At 40.7% G+C, this 23807-nt stretch overlaps 1 protein-coding gene across 4 annotated transcripts in view; it reads left to right on the plus strand.

Moving 5' to 3' along the window:
* Positions 1-23581, plus strand: part of VTI1A (vesicle transport through interaction with t-SNAREs 1A) — a 313337-nt gene extending 289756 nt beyond the window's left edge. For 2 of the 4 annotated variants that reach the window (XM_063435024.1, XM_063435025.1), the window contains one exon: positions 23240-23581. In XM_063435024.1, coding sequence (XP_063291094.1) covers positions 23240-23333 — 94 coding nt within the window. In that variant the 3' untranslated portion in view covers positions 23334-23581. The remainder of the gene's footprint in view (positions 1-23239) is intronic. The other 2 variants (XM_063435026.1, XM_063435027.1) reach the window with 1 other exon arrangement.
* The last annotated feature ends 226 nt before the right edge of the window (positions 23582-23807 follow it).

Genomic DNA, 23807 nt, shown 5'->3' on the forward strand with positions numbered 1-23807 from the left:
TCTATCATCTGTGTGTTATCGCCTTACTTTTCATCAAGAATGTATGTATGTATGTGTTTTTATGGAATAACACTTGGGTGATTTTATTCTGCACTGGTTATTTATAGTATTATTGTAGCGCCAGTTATCTGTAAATATCTTTTTAGATTTGTATTATGTGAACTCGTGCCTGCCAATGGGTTGCTCGATCTCCTGTTTCTATTTTGAATGTTTCAGTACGTTCCTGGAGTGGGTGGTGCGGGAGGAAGCGGCTTGTAACTCGCTGCTACACTACTTGGATCATTTCCTCTGTGTCGGTCCTGCAGGTTCAGACGTGTGTTCACACCTTCCTCGGACCCTGGAGTCGGTCTCGCGTTTTTTCGGGGTTCCTCTGGTCCTTTCACTTGTTTGAGTTTCTTGGGGATTGAGATCGATTTGGTCGTTGGGGAGTGTCATTTGCCGGAAGGTAAGGTGCCGGATTTGTGCGGCCTGGTTTCGTCTGCTGGGTTGCTCAAGAAGATTTAATTGTGGCAGCTGCAGTCTCTCTTTGGCAAGCTGCAGTTCACAAGCCGAATTAACCCCAATGGGGAGGGTGTTGGCAGCGGCGACCTCTTGGCTGGATCTCCCTCATCATTATGTGCAGATCACTTGCCCCCTGCACGAGGACCTGGCAATTTGGTCCGTTTTCTTGTAAGGTTTCAATGGTCGTTCCTATTGGCAGGCGCCTGAGGTGTCCAATGCCAAGCTCCATCGCTTTACTGATGCGGGCGGGGCAGTGGGATTTGGGGCCCACTGGTGGAGTCATGGCATTCTGCGGGGTTAACGAGGAATTTGGCCTTCTTGGAGTTTCCCTATAGTCGTGGCGGTGGAACTCTGGGGGGGATCTCCTATGGGATCAGAGGGTGGTTTTCCACTGTGATAATATGGGGGTGGTGTTGGCCATTAACAATCTGTCGGCATCCTCCCCTGTTTAGGCTGCTTGCTTTTGAATATGTACTGTAAGACTGTGTCCCCGGGATTGCTAATGTTACAACGGATGCTCTTTTTCAGTGGCGGGAGTTCAGAGTGGCGGCGCCTGGGGCAGATGAGGTGGGCTTTCCATGCCTGATGGATCTCTAGGGTCTTGGGCTGAACAAATAATGTCCTGGATCCAGTATTCGGTCTTGGAATCTACCTAGCAGCGCTATGGTAAAGCATGGGGTGAGTGGGTAGAATTTGAGAGGCAGCTCGGATGTTTCCGGTCGGATGACGAGCGTTTGCAAGGTCTGTTACAATTAATATGGTTCTGGGAAGTATTGGGCTGGTCCTTCTCGGCTGTTTCGGATAAGTTGTTCAGGCTCAGTTTTTGGTTCAAACTCACCAGGGCCCACGGACATCACAAATAATGTTTTAGTCTCATGGTGGGTAAGGGTTATACACATTTACCCTCTACCCACGCACAAGTATCAGCACAAACATGGCATCTTTCTAACTTGACTAGCAATAAACACGGGTACGCCTAACTTTATGGAACGCATCGCTTGATATTGTGGGGATACGCCATTATGTGCGTTGCTCGAGCTCCTCTTTAATGTATAAATGTCACTTATTGTACTTTGTTATTTTTATGGCATTTCTACCTCAAGATGTTTATTAAAGATTAATAACCCCTATATTAGCAGTTCCTTTTATATTATTTATTTGAGATCATTAAGAAATTAGAGTCTGGTAGCCACATGCCCCAGACAGTGGACTTTTTCTACAGAGTCCATTAAATCAAAAATGTCCTGTAATCCCTATACACATAATTAAGGTTTCTGGGAGCAACCTTAATGGAAGACATAGAGCTGGGAGACAGGGAATTAAAATGGCCATTACACTACAAAGGCTGCCATTTACACATTGTGCCCTACATTTGTAATAACACTGTTTATTCACTGTGATGTTTCTTGATGGTTGGTTGTGCAGTAAATGGATCAGAGGACACTGGACATCTCTGGTCTTTTTTACGCAAGTTTTACGCTTTACGTAGTTACACTTCCAACTTATTGCGCAGGGATGAAAGGAAGCCATGTTCAGAGCCACTATATGTACGATACACCGACACAGTATTTCAGACGGCGTTTACAGTGACATACCGATACCCATTAATGGAACTGAAATTTTCAATGTCTAAAGTTTCTTATTTACTGATTTCTAAACACATTTATTATAGTTTAAAGACACATTACTGGGGGTATTATTGCTGTGGAGCTCTGTTATACACTCAGACACATTACTGGGAGTATTATTGCTGTAGGGCTCTGTTATACACTCAGACACATTACTGGGAGTATTATTGCTGTGGAGCTCTATTATACACTCAGACACATTACTGGGAGTATTATTGCTGTGGAGCTCTGCTATACACTCAGACACATTACTGGGAATATTATTGCTGTGGAGCTCTGTTATACACTCAGACACATTACTGGGAGTATTATTGCTGTGGGGTTCTGTTATACACTCAGACACATTACTGGGAGTGTTATTGCTGTGGAGCTCTGTTACACACTCAGACACATTACTGGGAGTATTATTGCTGTGGGGCTCTGTTATACACTCAGACACATTACTGGGAGTATTATTGCTGTGGAGCTCTGTTATACACTCAGACACATTACTGGGAGTATTGTTGCTGTGGAGCTCTGTTATCCACTCAGACACATTACTGGGAGTATTATTACTGTGGAGCTCTGTTATACACTCAGACACATTACTGGGAGTATTATTGCTGTGGAGCTCTGTTATACACTCAGACACATTACTGGGAGTATTGTTGCTGTGGAGCTCTGTTGTACACTCAGACACATTACTGGGAGTATTATTACTGTGGAGCTCTGTTATACACTCAGACACATTACTGGGAGTATTATTGCTGTGGAGCTCTGTTATACACTCAGACACATTACTGGGAGTATTATTGCCGTGGAGCTCTGTTATACGCTGACACATTACTGGGAGCATTATTGCTGTGGAGCTCTATTATACACTCAGACACATTACTGGGAGTATTATTACTGTGGAGCTCTGTTATACACTCAGATACATTACTGGGAGTATTATTGCTGTGGGGTTCTGTTATACACTCAGACACATTACTGGGAGTGTTATTGCTGTGGAGCTCTGTTACACACTCAGACACATTACTGGGAGTATTATTGCTGTGGGGCTCTGTTATACACTCAGACACATTACTGGGAGTATTATTGCTGTGGAGCTCTGTTATACACTCAGACACATTACTGGGAGTATTGTTGCTGTGGAGCTCTGTTATCCACTCAGACACATTACTGGGAGTATTATTACTGTGGAGCTCTGTTATACACTCAGACACATTACTGGGAGTATTATTGCTGTGGAGCTCTGTTATACACTCAGACACATTACTGGGAGTATTGTTGCTGTGGAGCTCTGTTGTACACTCAGACACATTACTGGGAGTATTATTACTGTGGAGCTCTGTTATACACTCAGACACATTACTGGGAGTATTATTGCTGTGGAGCTCTGTTATACACTCAGACACATTACTGGGAGTATTATTGCCGTGGAGCTCTGTTATACGCTGACACATTACTGGGAGCATTATTGCTGTGGAGCTCTATTATACACTCAGACACATTACTGGGAGTATTATTACTGTGGAGCTCTGTTATACACTCAGATACATTACTGGGAGTATTATTGCTGTGGAGCTCTGTTATACACTCAGACACATTACTGGGAGTATTATTGCTGTGGAGCTCTGTTATACACTCAGACACATTACTGGGAGTATTGTTGCTGTGGAGCTCTGTTATACACTCAGACACATTACTGGGAGTATTATTGCTGTGGAGCTCTGTTATACACTCAGATACATTACTGGGAGTGAGAAGTAATAGGTATACGGTGAGAAAAAAGTGTGTGGTAGCTAAACAGCTACAAACCACCTAAGTGGAAACCCCTTCTACCACTTACAAGAAATACAAATGATACCTACAATAGGTGGAGCACACATCTGTAGATTCTAGTAAAAAAGACAAAGCATCATAGTATAGTCTGTTAAAAATAAAATATAGTAAATAGCAGCAGAGCAATATTACTCACAAGCCTAGAGCCAGTATGACATATGGCTCTTATGTGCAGCGCAGTGGGACTCTTAATAGGATGTCCCCATCCTTCTTGGTATCCTCCTTAAAAGATTGGAGGGCAGCAGTGGAGGAATGGCACTATTCCAATACGTTAATCCAAAAAGGAGACTTTATTGTAAATAGAAAAAATCTTCCCAATTAAAATACAAAATAAAAGAATAAGCAATAAAATTAATAATAGACAATATTGTCCAAATAAAAGTTCAAAGTATAGACTGTATCTGTCCAAAACGCGTTTCGCCCTATAGTAAGGGCTTCCTCAGTTGGTATCAGTCGATGTTTGTAGGTATAAGCCTTTTGGCGTCTTTATATACTGAAAGTTGTTTCTTCTTCCGGGTTTTCTCCGTATGGAACGCATCCTGCGTTCCACCGCCGGTTCCGTGTGCGTCACTTCCGGTTCCTGTGCTCGGGGTGCGCCAATAGCCTTCCCCCGTCTATCTATGCGCGTCAAATCCGGTGTGAGGTCCTGGCCCATACTTATGACGTCACTGGAACGCATAGTATCGGGTCTATGCGTTCCACAGCGGGCAAGTCCATTTTTTATTGTCCAAGGCTATTAAACACATATTAATCTACATTATGAAATTAAAAAGGAATACATCACCACAAAAATAGTGTCTATATCCCAAATATAGAACGTGCATTTATGTACACTTAATGAAACAATCTTAGGAAGAGTTCTAAAAAAGGAAGAACAACATAATACATTACTGGGAGTATTATTGCCGTGGAGCTCTGTTATACACTCAGACACATTACTGGGAGTATTATTACTGTGGAGCTCTGTTATACACTCAGACACATTACTGGGAGTATTATTGCTGTGGAGCTCTGTTATACACTCAGGCACATTACTGGGAGTATTATTGCTGTGGAGCTCTGTTATACACTCAGACACGTTACTGGGAGTATTATTGCCGTGGAGCTCTGTTATACACTCAGACACATTACTGGGAGTATTATTACTGTGGAGCTCTGTTATACACTCAGACACATTACTGGGAGTATTATTGCTGTGGGGCTCTGTTATACACTCAGACACATTACTGGGAGTATTATTGCTGTGGAGCTCTGTTATACACTCAGACACATTACTGGGAGTATTATTGCTGTGGAGCTCTGTTATACACTCAGACACATTACTGGGAGTATTATTGCCGTGGAGCTCTGTTATACACTCAGACACTACTGGGAGTATTATTGCTGTGGAGCTCTGTTATACACTCAGCCACACCAACAATGTGGAGCTCCTAGAAAAGAGGGACTCCTTACACGGCACACTGGCTGAGCCTTTCCTCGTCATTAGCGGAGGTTGTCCGCGAGTCAGGCCCTCCCAGGGGTTAAAGGAACCTCATATTTTCATTCATTTTATTTAGAGAAAAGTAACTGTAGGTCTTATCTGGTAATGTTTGGGCCATGGGAACCCAAGTTGGATTTTTTGTGTTGGGGTGATGGTCCCTAGTAGACTTTGTGGTCCCTGGTTTTTCCATCTATCGTGGGCATGTGATAGATTTCCATTTGCATACCAACCTACATTTCCAGTTGCGAGTCATTGTATCCACACTGCAAAACATATGAGCGGGCCAAGGGCACTCCACCCTCTGGATCCCAGTTTACACAGCACGTCGGTTCTATAGTGAAAACTTCCATAAATCTGAGCATTGTTATCGAGACGGAAATCCAGCACACAGCCATAAAGTGAACAGCAGAGAAGGACACCTTTGTATCTAATTAAAACAGCTACGTGAAGAATAGGGAGCATATTAAGGCAATGCTCTGCGGAGCATTTTTTCAAACGGTTATTGCCATCGGCAGGGAATGGGCGCAGCCGTTTTGAAAATTGAACCCCTGGGTTCATCCTTCAAAGACCTGACTGTTTGCATGCTAAGCAATGTGACTCTTTGCACCGAGGGGACGGGATATAAGTGGCTTCCAAGAAAAGCAAGCTTGAAAGCAGAGAGTTTGCTGTGTTTTGCGATTAACCCTGACGGCACTGCAGAGATGATGAGCACATTATAATATCATTTACTAATGAGGCCAGTAATTAACAACTGGAAACGGATGGGCTGGAATCCTTGAGCCGATGTAAATTAGGGCTGTATGGGGACAGCGGCGTCTTACGGTATTAGAATATGACAACCTGCGTAGCCAGTGGTCTTGCTTCCGGCAACTTCCTCCTCATCAACGAATAAAAACATCCGCTTGTCAGAAATCCATTTTGACCTATAATGGGATGTTCATAAAGAAATAACAATTAATATACACTATACAAGTATTGAGAGAAGTTTCTCTCTTTATGAGCATGAAAGGTCAACCAATTCTATTAACCCCTTCCGTCCCAAACTCGTCAGTATAGCAAGCTAAACTTTTAAGGGCCGCCCACTTTTATTTATTATTTTAAACCAATTTTCTTACTTCAGGTTGTCTACACCAATAAATACTTAGCTTTTTGGAAAAGGTTTGGAGTCCACCCCTTGGTGTGTAGAGACTCCTGCCAATGGGGGAAGAGACAGGGATTAGCCCTCCAGGATTCAGGGGGGCCGCATTTCTGGCCGGGCCATATGAATGTGCTGTTCTCTATTACACTGTATTGGTGTAATAGAAGCCTGCCATATCTTTTTTTGTAGATTCACAACTGTATCCCCTTTATATTGTATTTTGGTTTGCTGCACTTGGGGGATACTACCTGGGATGTTTCCAAAGGAAGATGTATTGTTAAAGTTCAACATAAGTTAAACTAAACTTAAATTACCTTAATCGCCGTATGACCAACTTATCGTCTCCCTACCCAGTCCAACACCTATCTCTGCACGCGCTACTAACAGGCTCCGAAGAGCTCCTCGACAAGATGGAGAGGAACTGGAATTTCAGACCCCTCCAACCTTCTGCACTGTACAAGAGCCGGTGGGGTTCAAAGTACATTGACTGCATTTTGGCAGCGAGTAGGAGGGAAAAGAAGGGCCCTGGGCACAATACAGGTCCTCTCTGTGGGGCACAATACAGGTCCTCTCTGCGGGGCACAATACAGGTCCTCTCTGCGGGGCACAATACAGGTCCTCTCTGCGGGACACAATACAGGTCCTCTCTGCGGGGCACAATACAGGTCCTCTCTGCGGGGCACAATACAGGTCCTCTCTGTGGGGCACAATACAGGTCCTCTCTGCGGGGCACAATACAGGTCCTCTCTGCGGGGCACAATACAGGTCCTCTCTGCGGGGCACAATACAGGTCCTCTCTGCGGGGCACAATACAGGTCCTCTCTGCGGGGCACAATACAGGTCCTCTCTGCGGGGCACAATACAGGTCCTCTCTGCGGGGCACAATACAGGTCCTCTCTGCGGGGCACAATACAGGTCCTCTCTGCGGGGCACAATACAGGTCCTCTCTGCGGGGCACAATACAGGTCCTCTCTGCGGGGCACAATACAGGTCCTCTCTGCGGGGCACAATACAGGTCCTCTCTGCGGGGCACAATACAGGTCCTCTCTGTGGGGCACAATACAGGTCCTCTCTGCGGGGCACAATACAGGTCCTCTCTGCGGGGCACAAAAGTATTTGTTGATCCCCTGGCTTATATTGGATAGGTTTACCCTCCCTGCTTCTTTCTTCTTATCCTGCAGCTGTCATCCAATAAAAAGTATAAATACACTAAGCCCTCAGTGAATACTATTCCAGCATCCTCGTTTTCTACCTTACCCTTACCTTTTGTAGCCCCATACCCCACTCCCTCCAGCATGTAATCTCATTTAGCAGGGCCCTCAATCCCAACTTGTCTCGTTACAAATATGTGTCTGTTAGTCCACCCATTGTACAGCGCTACAGAACTTGCTGGCGCTTTGTAAATAATAATAATGTTATCAGAAATCTAGTTTTACTCGCGTAGCACTATACGTTGCCGACGTGTATATCACAAACCAGTATTTCTGATTCTCTGATAATATTTCAGAATCTGTGCTACGATGAATATTGTATCACTTCGATAGCGTCCCCCTATTTCTGATTGATTATCCCTAAACAGCATTTTATAACAAAGTTTGCATGAAGTTGCAGCTAAGTACAACGCTGCAGAATATGGTGGCGCTTTATAAAAGCCAGTAATAAATAGTTATTAACATCCCACGTTTCACAAAGGGATTAAACAAAATAGATGTTTGAAATTGGTGTATTTAATACAAAAGTGTCTGTCCTGGGTTTGATGTTATAATACTGTCACAGGGACGGAAACTACTCCGTAAGAATAGAAATGATAGACAGGAGGAAAATCGATTCCTTTTATCAGTAATATTCTAGTAGATCCCATGCTGTGCGCGTGTTATGTCTGTTCCAGTTTGACCTGGTTTATTCAGTGTGATCCTTTACTTGCAGAATTGGACCGTTTAGACCCTTACATGATTGTGTACAAACTTCTTCACTTAGTCCAGGGATTCTCTTAAGAAGTAACCATCATATTGGCGATTATTCTATACTTTCTAGCTCTTTTAGTACCGGCGATCATGCCCTGATGATAATTAATAATGGTCATGAAGTTATTATTCCTATAGGACCTGTGACAGGGAGTCAATGGTTCTTAAATTACTGTTTGTATAGAACCTGCAATAGGGAGCCAATGGTTCTTAAATTACTGTTTGTATAGAACCTGTGATAGGGAGTCAATGGTTCTTAAATTACTGTTTGTATAGAACCTGTGATAGGGAGTCAATGGTTCTTAAATTACTGTTTCTTTAGAATCTGCGATAGGGAGTCAATGGTTCTTAAATTACTGTTTCTTTAGAATCTGCGATAGGGAGTCAATGGTTCTTAAATTACTGTTTGTATAGAACCTGCGATAGGGAGTCAATGGTTCTTTAATTACTGTTTGTATAGAACCTGTGATAGGGAGTCAATGGTTCTTAAATTACTGTTTCTTTTGAATCTGCGATAGGGAGTCAATGGTTCTTAAATTACTGTTTGTATAGAACCTGCGATAGGGAGTCAATGGTTCTTTAATTACTGTTTCTGTAGAACCTGCGATATGGAGTCAATGGTTCTTAAATCACGGTTTCTATAGAACCTATGATAGGGAGTCAATGGTTCTTAAATTACTGTTTGTATAGAACCTATGATAGGGAGCCAATGGTTCTTAAAATACTGTTTCTATAGAACCTGCGATAGGGAGCCAATGGTTCTTAAAATACTGTTTCTATAGAACCTGCGATAGGGAGCCAATGGTTCTTAAAATAGTGTTTCTTTAGAACCTGCGATAGGGAGCCAATGGTTCTTAAATTACTGTTTCTTTAGAACCTGCGATAGGGAGTTTGTGGCCAAGGAAGAATTTTCCACCACATTACAAAGTTATCAAACCTTCTTAAACTCCCAGAAACCATCAGTGTCTCAGGCAGGCTCAGCATGTTGGGAGGTGCAGTAGTATCTTCAGTAGAAGACCTTGCAGTTTAAGTTTCTGGTTAGTTTTTTTTTTCTCTTTTCTTTTTAAACTGGCTTCTTAAAGTACTGAAACAGGATCCTTTGTAGAGCGCAGGCCGTACTGGGGCCCTGGCAAGGAGTTTTCAGCAGGCCTGGGCCTTGTGCACATTGAAAGAAATAATAGCTTTAAAAAAAGATGCCGAGCAACAGACGTCAAGTAGGCCAAAGGGTGGAGGACAGTGAGGTCTGAATAAAAACAAGAACATATAAATAAATAAATAAAAGCTTAAATCCTTCACACACTCATCAGGTAATAGGAGGATATGACTGCTAGAAGGTGCTGCAGGCAAACGTTGTGCAAAAAATAAAATAAACTGACTGTTAAAACCCAGAGCATTCTAAAGAAGATCTTTTCCTCTGCACCCAAACACCTCTTACGCTGCCGGCAAAGAACCTCAATTTCTGAATAAAAAATGTATGATGGGATCTAGCAAACGTAATGTGTGAAACCTGGAATTTTTAATATTATTACTTATTTATTTTTACACTTGTGGCTTGTGGGATTGTTTTTGTTGGATGTTTTTTAAAGGAAGCATTTTTTTCCCCTCTTTTGTCTGAATCCGTATTACAAGAAGGGGCCAGACTGTACTACGGGATTATTGTTTGCTATTCTCTAAAGTTTATAAGGAGATTGCTCACATGAAATCAGTCACTGAATGAAAGCCCAAAGAATAATAGAGTTATTTACTAACGTGAGACTTTAACCCCTTAAGGACAGAGCTTCGGAAGCTTGTCTTTTACTTAATGACAACGGCATTTTTTGCATTTTATGCTGTATGCATTCAACTGCAATTTACATTTTACTAATTTATTGCACCGACGCATATTATATACCGTTTTTAAAGGACAGAAAGGGCTTTAATTGTATGTAACATATATCTACATAAATGCTTATTTATTATAAAAAAAATACAGAAAAATGCAAAAAAAATGAAAATTTTAGGGGGTTTTTTTACAGTTTTTGCAATAATAATGTGTGCACAATTAGTGCAGGTTAAGGAAAGTAATTAAAAATAAATTTATTTAGTTGTTCTGATTTACAGAATATATAATGTGTCTGGGATTTTAAGTTTTTTTGGGTAGTTACAGGTCACAAAGCACAAGGAGTAAAATAAACTTTAAATGTGGAGCGATTTTAGAATTTGGTATGTTTGTCTTGTAAGCTTAATAGCCATAAAAGAAAACAAAATTGCCACACAAAAGTATATATTTATATAAAGTAGACATCACAGGCTATTTACCTAAGGTTGTTTTGACACTTTCTACGTAGCCATTTCACCGCCAACCTCTGCTAAATATTGGAGTAAAATTGAGTTTTTGGGGGGGTTTGGCACACAAACTTATAACAAAGAACTTCTCATGTGTATTTTGTAAAGTTGGTGTGTGCTATTCCTGTACAAAGTTTTATTATGTGTTCAGTTACTTCTGCTGAGTACAACGGTACCCCTATTGTATGTCTTTGGCACTATTTTGTGAAGCTACAGTGCCATATAGGAGACCTGTCCTTTTCAGAATTCACAGTAGAATTTTAAGAGATGGATTTAATGAGCCTATGCTTCCATTTGGGGTATTATAACAGTTTGACTGTTCAAAAAAACCCCACAAAGGCCTACCATTTGTAAAAGTAGACACTCCAGGGTATCTCATATGGTGCATATTGTGCCTTAACATGCCCCCATTTTTTCACCAATATATGCCAAAGTATGTGGTAAAAAATAATTTTGGGCATTTTTTTTACATACGGATTGCATTTTTGCTGGGCATTTTGTATATTTCGTCTGTGCCACTAAGTTCAAACCCCCCAAATTATGCTCAGCTAAGTCTTCTGAGTAAAAAGACATCCCCAATGAATGTCTTTGGCACTATTTTGTGAAGCTACAGTGCCATATAGGAGACCAAGCCATACCGAACTATGAATTTTGACGCTGGGTCTATGTGCAATTTCCAAGCATCTTCGCAGGTTTTAAATTCAAACTACCCCACAAAGGCCTACCATTTCTTAAAGTAGACACCCCAGGGTATTTCAAAAGGAATATTTTGAACCTTGGCGTGGGATAATTTTTCCGCTAGCTTGTACCAAGTGTAGTGGTAATAAGCGTTTTTTATGCCTTTTTGACACACAAAGTGAGTTTGCACAGTATATTTTGCAAACCTTATGTGTACTACCACTGTATAATACTTCATATGTTGCTCAGCTATGTCTGCTGAGTACAAAAATACCCCCATATGTACCTTTGCCAGGTATATGTGGACATCGGAGGGGCACATTTGGGACACAGCCATTCCATTTATTTATTTTTAAATTACATTTTTACGCTGTGCCCATATCCCATTTTAGAGTATTTTACCAGGCTATATAATCCAAATACCCCATAAAGCCATACCATTTCTTAAAGAAGACATGCCAGGGTATTTCAAAAGGCATATTTTGAACCTTAGCGTGGGATCATTTTTCCGCTAGCTTGTACCAGGTGTAGTGGTAATTCTGCCTTTTTGACACACAAAGTGAGTTTGCACAGTATATTTTGCAAACCTTATGTGTGCTACCGCTGTATAATACTTCATATGTTGCTCAGCTATGAGACGCAGCACATTTGAGACGCAGCCATTCAGTTTTTTTCTAACTTTGAAGTTTTACGCTGTGTCCATGTTCCAATTTGGAGTAGTTTAGATGTTTGGTTATTGAAACTTCCCCACAAACACATACTATTTATTGAAGAATACACCCTGGGGTAATTCAAGAGGCATATTTTGAACCTTGGCGTGGGATAATTTTTTCTCTCGTTTGTTCCAGGTGTAGTGGTAATGAGCGTTTTTAAATGTATTTTTTAACTTTTTAAAACTTTTTTTTACTTTTTAAAACTAGTTTTTAAACTTTTGTTTTGCTTATTATTTTTTTTAAAGTTTCCTAAACTTTCTTAAAACTTTTTTTTTACAGATTTAACATTTTTTTTTTTTTTTACCGTTAACCCATAACTAGCAGTAAGCAGCACTAACATTATATTCCCCATTTTCCCATAACTCCCACCCACCCCAGCTAGCAAAATATTTAATTATACAATATTTAAATTAGTTAATTAAATAAATTGAACCCCTGAGGGTTAAAAAATAAATAAAAGTTAATCGTCAGGGGTTAAAAAAAATTAGAGCGCAGTATAATACTGTGATCTGTATTTTAAACACTGTAGGCAGTGATTGACTGGCAGGGAAGGGGTTAATTTTTATTTGGACTGGGTAAAGGTTTTTTTTTTTTTTAAATGTACTTAAACATTATTAAAACTTTTTTTAACTTAATTTTGTAACTTTTAAAACTTATTTTAAAACTTTTTTTAACGTGAACCCCTAGTTAGCCTAACACTAAATCCCCCAATTCCCCACTAACTCCCACCCTCCCCAGCTAGCTAAATTTATCATTTTAAAATATTTAAATTAATTAATAAAATAAATGTAACCCCTGAGGGTTAAAAAAAAAATAATAATTAACCCACAGGGGTTAAAAAAAAAAAATCAGATCATAGTAAAATGTAATCCCTGCCAATTGATCACTGTAGTCAGTGATCAATTGGCAGGGAAGGGGTTCATTTTTTATTAAACTAGGTAAAGGGGGGTGGGATTTTAATTTAACTTTTTTTTTTACAGGGGGCAGGAATATGCTGTCAGAGCGGGCACATGTGCTGGGACAGCGCAAGTCAGTGCTCCCGGTCTGCCTCTAATACAGAGGCAGACCGGAGCACCATTAATGCCGCGATTGCGGCCATCTGGGGTTTATTTTAACGGGTGACGGACGAGGTCTGTCACTCGTCGTTAAGGGTTGAGTTTTCACTTTAGTAAATGAAGATTATTATTATTATTATTGGTATTTATATAGCGCCAACTAATTCCGCAGCGCTTTACAATATTACTGCATTCAGGTGTCTGAATTACAACTGTTACCATTAGAACTTTCCAAATGGCTTCTCCCGAACCTTCTGACTGAGAGTTCTGAGCATTATCCAGGACGCGGTGTTTTGTAAAAGCAGCTCAGTGTGAAGATGGTGGAGCTGTGCTATTTGCATACAGAGATGTACCGGTTTATCTAACATCCCTCAATGTATGGTGACCTACAGGGGCAGATTTATTCAATGATCTGTTTCGTGGGTGGCAGCTGTCGAACTTTCTTCGTTTACCTTTAACTGCACGATTTGTTTCAGAAACTGAATAATTTGGCAGTTGATCTTTGTGCATAAAAATAAAAAAGTTACTTGTAGTTTGCGACCTGTTGGTTTCTTATGAGACTAAATGTTTGCCTTCCACGTTCATCAATCCCGTTAAAGAACGGAGAAAAGAAAGCCTTTCTAATACCAGAAAGTGAAGAACATAAGGTAAAATAGCCACTGCTTCCATGCAGCAGTGACAGTCCGCACCTCGACCAGCCACGTCTTACTAAGATTAACAAAGTCTTCAATTCGATCTAGGGCCACCTTTCCCAGCGTTCTGGGGAGATATTTCTTGGCTAACATTATCTAGTATTCTGCTTGAATGCTTTCTCATTCATTTGCAGTTTGCTGAACACAAAGACAGCATTGCGCGCAGTTAATAATGATTGTATAGTCAAACAGCATTGTAGATAAATCTGATCTATATACACACATATATTTCATATCCTGTTTTTTTCTATTGGTCTTAACTTGACAAAAATAAATGTTCCGCAAGACGCATCACATCCTTCGTGAACTGTCATTTTCTAATCTAAAGAAGAAAATAATGTTTTGCCAATCTTTTGAAAGCTGTTGGCAGATAATGCTTCCAGGTGTTAATTAGCGCTCGTTAGCCCAGACATCATGGCCCTGATTTATTGAAGAGGACTATTCTTGCACGGTCACTTTGCTTGTTGAAGGATCTTTGCCATCAATGACTGGCAGAAGTGCTGGACAGTGTGGACGAATCCCTTTCAGCTTGGTGTAATTGCACCTTTAATGTTAGATAACCGATAGCACAAGGACAGTAATTACCAGCAGGTTAGCCTGGGGACTACACTTACCGTGATATTCAGCCAGACTTTCAGAATTCACTAAATATTTGCAATGGGAAGGCTTTCCGTCATTGTTCTAAAACTATAATACAGTTACGTCAGACTGGGTTGCAGTGTTAACAGACAACGGACAGGCCAGTCTCAGACACTCCAGACCGCGGTCACTTAAAAAGAAAAAAAAATTGGAAAAAAAAAATCACGAGGTCCCAGTTTGCTTTGTTAACGGACAACCCAGGGCCATTCTGTTCTCAGCTAATATTAGGCTGTGAATGTATCAGAACTCTGTGTGCAGCCTAAGGCATGCAGCTCACTCATATATCACTGACCACCACCTCGCCGCGCACCCCTGCGCCACTAAAACTTGTTGGTTTCTTTTAATTGAATGTAAATTAAATCAAATGAAATCTATTAATGACCAAGCTTGTCAGCTCTCTATCAGGTAAGCACTCTGCGAAGGCATCAAACTCGGTTTTATGTTATTTTTTACAATTTGCTTTTTCTGTATCAGCTACTCCCTGGACTTTTCAGGTCTGTTTGGGCTAAAATTGATTTTTATTTGTTCCATTGGCCTGGTAAAAACAAAATCGCAAACAAACTGTTCTGTATTTGACGTTGTATATGTTTTTTTATTATTATTTTTTTTTTTGGTGGGTTTGAAAAACTCAAAGCAGCAGCAGATATTTGAGAGAATAGAAAATGTAAAAAAAAAAACAAATGAAAAGAAAAATTAGCCGTTAGCAGTGAGAGCTCTCTCGTGAAATGTTTCTGGACTGGAAGGATGAATTTATTGTGTGAAACAAGGAGAACGTGTGCGAAGGTGAGCGAGTTTCCCTCATTATCGGTGGGAAAAGGGGAGTCAAAATGCACTGTGAAAAAATTAAATTTTAATAATGCTAGTGATATTTCCTAAATCCTTCTTGACAGAAAGACTCATTATTTTTATCTGTCTCTCAGAGTAGGCGCGTTAGTGGCATGTCGCAAATGGCCTTCACAGCTCCAATTGTTTTCCTGGAGTTTGTGAAAGCAAAGCGCAGCAGCTGGATGGCATGAAGCAAAGGAAATCACTTTCAATGTAATTTCTGGATATTTCAGATTTTAATTGTGAGAATCCGGATCAATTCATTGTAGTGGAATAAAACACCACCTGCCCGACCCAGTTTAAAATAGAATATGTGCTTATAAACAGAGCCAATTATTCCTCTTAGAATGGAAATATTTTGGATATGTAATCAATACATACTGAGGATGTTACGACCAGGGGTGGCAAATAAAAATGCCACGAGGCTGGCAAAGAGTCAGTGCAGAGCATCATGTGGCTACTAGTTCATAACCGCTAGAGAGTGTTGATCCCTGCTCACATTATATTTCTGTGTTTTTCTTGAAACACACTTGTTGCCTTATGTTACCGTGGACATTGGTCGATCAGAGAGTCTTCCGTCACTCTCTCTAAAAGTGACAGAAGGAAAGCAGTTTGAGGCAAAAATATAAGGTTGGCTAAAAGGATGCCATCCAAAAGGAGCAGGCAGGGGTGAATACTCTGTGCCAGAGAAGAGAGGATTTCTCAGGAAATCTGCCAACGGGGCATCATGTCAGTTTGTGGCTTAGCTTTCATTTCAGCAGAAGGACCCCGTTGAGCAAACATTTTTTAAATAAAATATCAGGCAGCCATTTAAGTGTGAAATTCTAGAACATTGTTACAAAGTATTTACAGTAAAAGAGACAATGTTTTGCAGAAACAAAACAAATCCTCCTTCAAATACACAAACAATTCAATGTAGAAATGTTTAAAAGTAGAACTGCTCAAAAAAACTTTACGAAGGAAGCTGAATGGATCCCCAGAAACTGCCTTCCTCCCCAATAACTACATCATAATTAAAGGCTTTTAAAAAAAAGAATTCATCTCATCCTGGTTGGTAAAAGGCATCTCATCCTGGTCTGATCTATCTTTGTAAGTTTTCCTACTCGTGTCTGCTTGCCAGGTAACTTCACGTTTTAACTAATGTGATAATATGCGTGAACACTTGCTAATTGTCAAGACAGTTGTTACTGGCATCAGAATGAAATAGTGACCCATCATTATTCATTGCTGGTCAACGAGCAAGATGTTAGTTTGAACCTGGGTAAATGTCGCGCTCTCCCACGCTAATGAATGCAACACTGGCTGAGTTTTAAACACTGCTAGCATCTTTAATTTCCAGACTGAAACGAAACGCCGACTTTCCAATTCACGGCAAACTGCGTTCGGCATTAGTCTGGATGTGATGTGTGAAGGCTGCATTGCTGGTTACTAACACCATCTATTCAGCAAAATGGATCTTAATTAGAATGCCACCTATCTCTGCTTCCGAGGAAGGTTATTGGGGGTCTGCCTTCTGGGGGTACAGGAACTAACAGAGAATCATGGGAAATCTATTTTACAGAGGTTTGCTGTGTCACGTTTAGCCGTGTCTGGCGATAACTAGTAATAAAAGCCTAAATGTGGCACAACGTGTATGTTACATTCCTTGGATAAAATTAGACCGTCTCCAAGAGGGCCCACTGTCATTCTGTCTGTGAGCACCTTTTCAGATGGTAGTTCAGACCACGAGACACTAAACGTTAATCTTCTTTATGGCTCTGAATGCTCTCATCAGAGCACAGCCGTATTGAGCCAGAACCAGGTCTACAATCCATTCCTCGTGGATCCCCGCTGATTGGCTGTGGGAAACCGAGAATTTCTGTATTATAACTGTTAATCTCGTATTTGATTTAAAGAAACACAAATGGCTTACAGTATGGCATACTGCGGTGGTTGTGGTGTAAAGAATCTTAAGGTGTTTTTGTCAATTCAGGCACCACTTTGGCGTGTCTAAATCACTCAATTATTTTTGTACCAACAAATTGAACAGGTCGCCCTTGTGTACCTTTCAGTAAGGGACGTCATGCGGTGTTATTCCTGTAACATGCACTGCAGGGTACGTTTGTAAAGATTATGGTCATTCACAAGCTTGATACTACCGTTCATTCCAATCATTATCTGTGACACAATGGACTGTATGCACTAAACACCAAACTGAAATCCAAATGGCAGAACAAAACTTCCAACGCAATATAGTCACAGCTGAGATCTAACCTGAATCCTGAATTGACAGCAATTTGGTGGTTAGTACATAAACCTCATTACCTAAACAATGCATTAGAGCATGTGATAACATGATGTGTATATACATGCTGACATGGGTTTTATGGTATACTAATATAATAGTTATGACATTCAGAGTTCATCCTGTCTTCTATTTTTTAAGATTAACAAAATGGATCTAGCGATGCAGAATTCCACCTGTACAATAATTGTGTAATAAACACAAAACAAGCCGTGCTAAATATCTCTATTTTTTATTATTTAAACGAGATCACAAATCAGAGGATAGTCACAGAGACAACTGGTAATTATCAAATGAAGGAAAGAACCGTATTATGTCAACAGCGAGTAAAACTAGGGACTGTTTCCGAACCACTAGGACACCTGGAAGGTATACATTAAAAGAATACCCTTTATATGATGGCCCTCACCCCTCTGAATTCATGTCATGCCTTTGAGTTTTCGTCCCTTGGTTGTGGCTGTATAAGCTGCAATGCGCTTTTTACGTACTTCTGGCATTTAACAGGTTAATGCTTTGAAACGTGACATAATGCAGCTGATGGCACAAACGGTTAATTCCTGATTTATGGAAAAAAAACAAGAAAGAAAAATGGAATCTACTTAATCTTTCTGTTCCCACTTCCTTTAATTGAACCGTACGCTCTTTAAAGCTGCGGTATACAATGTTAATAAAATTCAGCATGCAAATGAACAAGTCTTTGCCCCGAGGCATTTTAGTCCTGGTGGTTCCAATGGGCATCTTCTTTCAAATGTATATTCTTTCTTAAATTATTTACCCTGTAAACACGCTTTGCATGCTGAAGGGATGTGTTGCAGAGTGAACAGTATTGGCTCCGACAGATAAAAGTTCAGTTTCAGATCATTTTGTGCCGACATGCCGCCCGCGTGTTTTAGGGTGTACCTGTAACCTGCTCTTCCTCGGCTTCGCAAACACTTGCTCTCTCGCTGACGTGAACACCCACAGGCAGTGTCTGCCGCTGACAGCGCTGTTGGCTCCACTACAGATGGGTTGAGTCATTGCCCACTATTGTTCCCGAATAACTGTGATGCCCCAGAGCCTTCTCTTCACCAGCGCTCTGCACTTTAAAGGATGGAATAATGCAAATAATGTTTATTTAATGACCCGTCTGCAGTCTCAATACACAAACAAGCAACTGGGCCTTTCACACATTTCCCCTTTTTGTTCCCTTCCCCATGTTGATGCTCATATTCGGAGGCTGTAAAGCCTAATCTTTCCTAGAGGATCATGTGAGGATCATGTCCTTTCCATTGAGATGTCTCTTCTATCCATTGAGAAACAGTCTACTTCTTACTCTGTACCTGGGCATCCAGTCTGGTATATGGGTACTGTCTGTAAATGTAAAGGGAACGGTGAATTTGTTCCTTTGTGGGTACCTGCTCTCAGATGAGATATAGGGGTACAGTGTATTTCTGACTGTGTTTGTGGGTACCCGCTCTCAGATGAGATATAGGGGTATGGTGTATTTCTGAATGTGTTTGTGGGTACCCGCTCTCAGATGAGATATAGGGGTACGGTGTATTTCTGACTGTGTTTGTGGGTACCCGCTCTCAGATGAGATATAGGGGTATGGTGTATTTCTGACTGTGTTTGTGGGTACCTGCTCTCAGATGAGATATAGGGGTAAGGTGTATTTCTGACTGTGTATGTGGGTACCTGCTCTCAGATGAGATATAGGGGTACGGTGTATTTCTGACTGTGTTTGTGGGTACCTGCTCTCAGATGAGATATAGGGGTAAGGTGTATTTCTGACTGTGTTTGTGGGTACCTGCTCTCAGATGAGATATAGGGGTATGGTGTATTTCTGACTGTGTTTGTGGGTACCTGCTCTCAGATGAGATATAGGGGTATGGTGTATTTCTGACTGTGTTTGTGGGTACCTGCTCTCAGATGAGATATAGGGGTATGGTGTATTTCTGAATGTGTTTGTGGGTACCCGCTCTCAGATGAGATATAGGGGTATGGTGTATTTCTGACTGTGTTTGTGGGTACCCGCTCTCAGATGAGATATAGGGGTATGGTGTATTTCTGAATGTGTTTGTGGGTACCTGCTCTCAGATGAGATATAGGGGTACGGTGTATTTCTGACTGTGAGATATAAGGGCACGGTGTATTTTTGGCTGTATTTATAGACATTCAGTCACCATTTGTCTTTGCTCTGCTAGGGGTGTGTGAGAATCTGTATTGGGAGAAATGTTGTTTTAGAAGAATAAAGTAGTCAAACAATGGTTTATCTCCTGCTTATAAGGATAATCTGCTGTCTGGAAAGCTGTAATCAGTATTTGAATGGTATCGGAGACAGTTTGGTGCATCAGTGAAGAGTCTTCCCCATTCCCTGCCATTCTTACAGAGGTGTGAGGTTTCTTCCCAGGGGATTAAATAGAAGGCCCAGGACTTGACCAAGATATCTCAGCTACTTCCTGGTTTCAGAGGAACTCTCCGTAGAAGGAGAAGTAGACCTCAAAGATTTGTTGTAGGAAAAAATCTTAAATGAAATAAGTATTGTTTTACTGTACTATGTGTAATTAATGCATTTAATTTATGTAAGTATATTAAATTGCACTGCTTGATATGTTTTTGACACATCATTTAGTGCAATTCTTAGCCCGTTTTAGTGATGTCTCGTTATATCCCACCATATGCAGTGATATGCCCTAACCACAGATTATATACAGAAACTCACTGTACCACCAGAGCGTTGGGAACGTCCCAGCAAAAACCGAGATCAGGCATTGATTAGGAAAAACGTCCTTTGTTTCTAATCCCATTTAAAAGATGAATATGTTCCCTTCAACATATGCGCTTCCCGGCCCCGCAAACTCATTTGCAGAATTCTAGAAACAGAACTTTGATTGGGATTGTGGAGACTTTAGCTCAGACTTTCAATTAGCAAGTCCAGGTGGCATCACATATAGCGAGCGTCATCTGTCGACAAGGGCTTTGGCTACCGTACAGGATGGTTAATCTTTCAAACACGGAACTCCTGTTAGTACTGCGAAACAACAGTTTATTTAGCTGGTAATTTATCTGAAATTCAGAAATAATGCAAAGTAAGGCAGTTATATTCACATACAACAGATTGTTTTAACCACTCTGTACATATTAAATCAAGCAGAATTTCTCTCAAGTTTTTTAACTTCTAAATTAACGTTGCAGATGCCTGGAGGCATTGATCCCACAAATACTATACCGTAGCTGTCAGGACGGCAATATTAGACTGCATCTCATAAGGAGTCATTTGTGGATTTATCTATTCCTACTAATAAACGCGTTGGTCACCTTTTCTAAATAAAATGTAGCCGTTTATTCCAGCATTGTGTTTATTGGAATTCTGTTACTGCCTCTCCTGTTTTATTATCTTGGTGGCTTTTTCTCTGTGACTAAAATAAACGTTTACTGGTTCTGTGAGCCGAAATCGGTGTACTGTCACCCATATATATATATATACACACATTATATCAATTATTGGCCATATTTACTGTACATAGTATAGTAATTGTTCCGTGCTCATGTCTTTTGGTTTGTCCGAATCATTTTTCCCAAAAGATTAAATTTGTCCGAACCGAAAAACTATGTGAAGAAAACCTGAATCCCCCCCAAATATATATTAATTTTTTTTGTGGCGAAATGACGTTTTCCGTTGTGCGCAAGTCTCAAAAAGGGTGCCTGGACTATCCTTTTCTAGTTGGATTTTAAGTATCTACTGCTAGTAAAGGGTTAATATATTGCTTAGTTAGAGCCGCGTTTCTTCATTTAAAATACAATAATGTTAAAGTGAGAACATTTCTTAATGCAAAACCCTAATTTAAACCTCCTGTCTAACCTTCACCTCAATGTAAGAATTACATTACAACTCCCACAACCCTCAGCTGTTATAGACCAATAAATTGGTCTGAATCCGATACTGGCATTACGTGGAAGCAGTTAAACAATGTTTTCTGTCTTCCAGAAAGTGGAGTGGATGGAAGTAGCCCTGTCCTATGGTAATTAGAAGGGCCGAGCCCCATCTATCAGCTGTCATTCCCAGAGAATGAACACTTTGGTGGAGACTTTGTCCAGGGACAGCAGAGAATGGAGACAGATCTGAGTTCAGCGTTCAGTGATAAATGAGGACAAAGCAGGGACATTCATCTCCTGCTGGGAGACTGGACACAAACACTAGTGCAGTTTTGCGGAAGACGTGTCAGCAAATGTGATCACTTTGTAACCTGTCAGTAAGGAGAGAGAGGGGCCTTTCCCTAATCCACAGGGGACCTTGTATCTCCCACCGGCACACTCACCTCTCAAACACTCCATGCCAGCACCCGCCCGGTAGGGCAGATGAGAAGGTTTAGCTCATTCACATGAATACCAAAACAGGTTTAAAAAAAAAATCACTAAATAAACTCAAATACTGCTAATGGGACCTGCAGTGTGATATTTTATTAACTGACAAAGTGGTATTTTCCCATTTTAGTTCTGTGATTGCGCTGTGTGCGTGATTTGTCTTCTAATATTTAACCCCTTAAGGACCAAACTTCTGGAATAAAAGGGAATCATGACATGTCACACATGTCATGTGTCCTTAAGGGGTTAAGAGAATTGTAATGTTGGTGAATGAAAGCTCTGGCGATGCTCTACATCTGTACGTACAGCGCGCCTAATAAGAAACCAAACTGAGGATGTCACAATCCCTGCAGTCTGAGACAGAACTCGATCAGAAAGCCTGTAATTTGTACCAGGACCAGATTCAGAAAACACATATGGAAAGCTCGGTGTTAGACGTTAATGTTTAACTATTACTTCTTACATTGCAAACACGTTTGATATCTCATGGCTGTTCGTAAATGTGATTATGTGATTCAGTGAAGCAGCTTTTGGGAGGTTAAAGTTGACTTGTGATATGTACTGGTTCTTATTCGCCCTATTGTTAGCAAATGATAATAGTAATTAGTGTTTTATGGCGTCTATTAAAGAGCTGACACTAATAATGAATGTGTGTGTCTCCGCTCGTAAGGCAATCAATCTGTAACCTCAACCCTAAATACTGGCATAAACCAAAGTCAAAATCTCTGCCAGCTTTTCAGCTAATGAAACGTTTATTAGCCGCAGCAATAGGAGGAATCCTGAGAGAAATAAACCAGACCTGGATCAGCATTTAGGGATTTTCCGTTTGTTAAATCATGGTCTGTTTGGGCTGGGTACCAGTAATCTGCCTTCGGAGTCTATTCAGCCAGCACTATAATATAAAATCTATTTATTGGGATTGTTACATTAGTCATAGGTAAATGCTTATCATTCAATCCAATGTGATAACCCTGGAATTCTGTTTGTAACAGGATCTGCTTGTGTCCGAGGCAGCACTTTATACATTGAGCTGACACTTCACTGCTCAACAAGTCACTTTACATTAACTAAGTTCTACTGTATTTTCAGTGTTTTATAACTTCTGTTCTTAGATAAACTGACCATCTCTCTTCTTTCTCTTTATTGTAGGATCATCCAGAACCGAGTTTTATTTGTCGCCCTAGGGATCATCATTGTTTTCACCATTGTCCTGGCAATTTATTTTTCTGTTCGGGGACACTGATGCTGTACGTTTGTCACTGCAGAAACGGAGAGAAACTGAGACAGGGCTCTGCGCTGACAGCACGGACACTCATTCACGCTTATCTCTGGACCTGTGTGTGTCATGTCCACTTCTTTCTTTCCTAATGTCCTTCTAAGACCATACAAGATGTCTCCCTATCTTCCACATGAACCTATTCTGTCTGATGGTCTCCAGCCGCAGTCTGAAAAGGACAATTTAACCCAAAACTACACTTTATATAATAAGTCCTTTAACCCCTTAAGGACACATGACATGTGTGACATGTCATGATTCCCTTTTATTCCAGAAGTTTGGTCCTTAAGGGGTTAATTAGCCCATAGAAATATGTTCAGTCCCAGGGATAGTAAAGAGTGGCTCTAACCATTTCCATGTAACAATCTACAATACCTGTTTAATTGCACGTAACGTATAGGTTCCCAGTGCAAATCAGCGGTAATATGTATGTTTCATATG

Source organism: Pelobates fuscus, chromosome 10 (genome assembly GCF_036172605.1).
Source record: "Pelobates fuscus isolate aPelFus1 chromosome 10, aPelFus1.pri, whole genome shotgun sequence".
Classification (NCBI taxonomy): domain Eukaryota; kingdom Metazoa; phylum Chordata; class Amphibia; order Anura; family Pelobatidae; genus Pelobates; species Pelobates fuscus.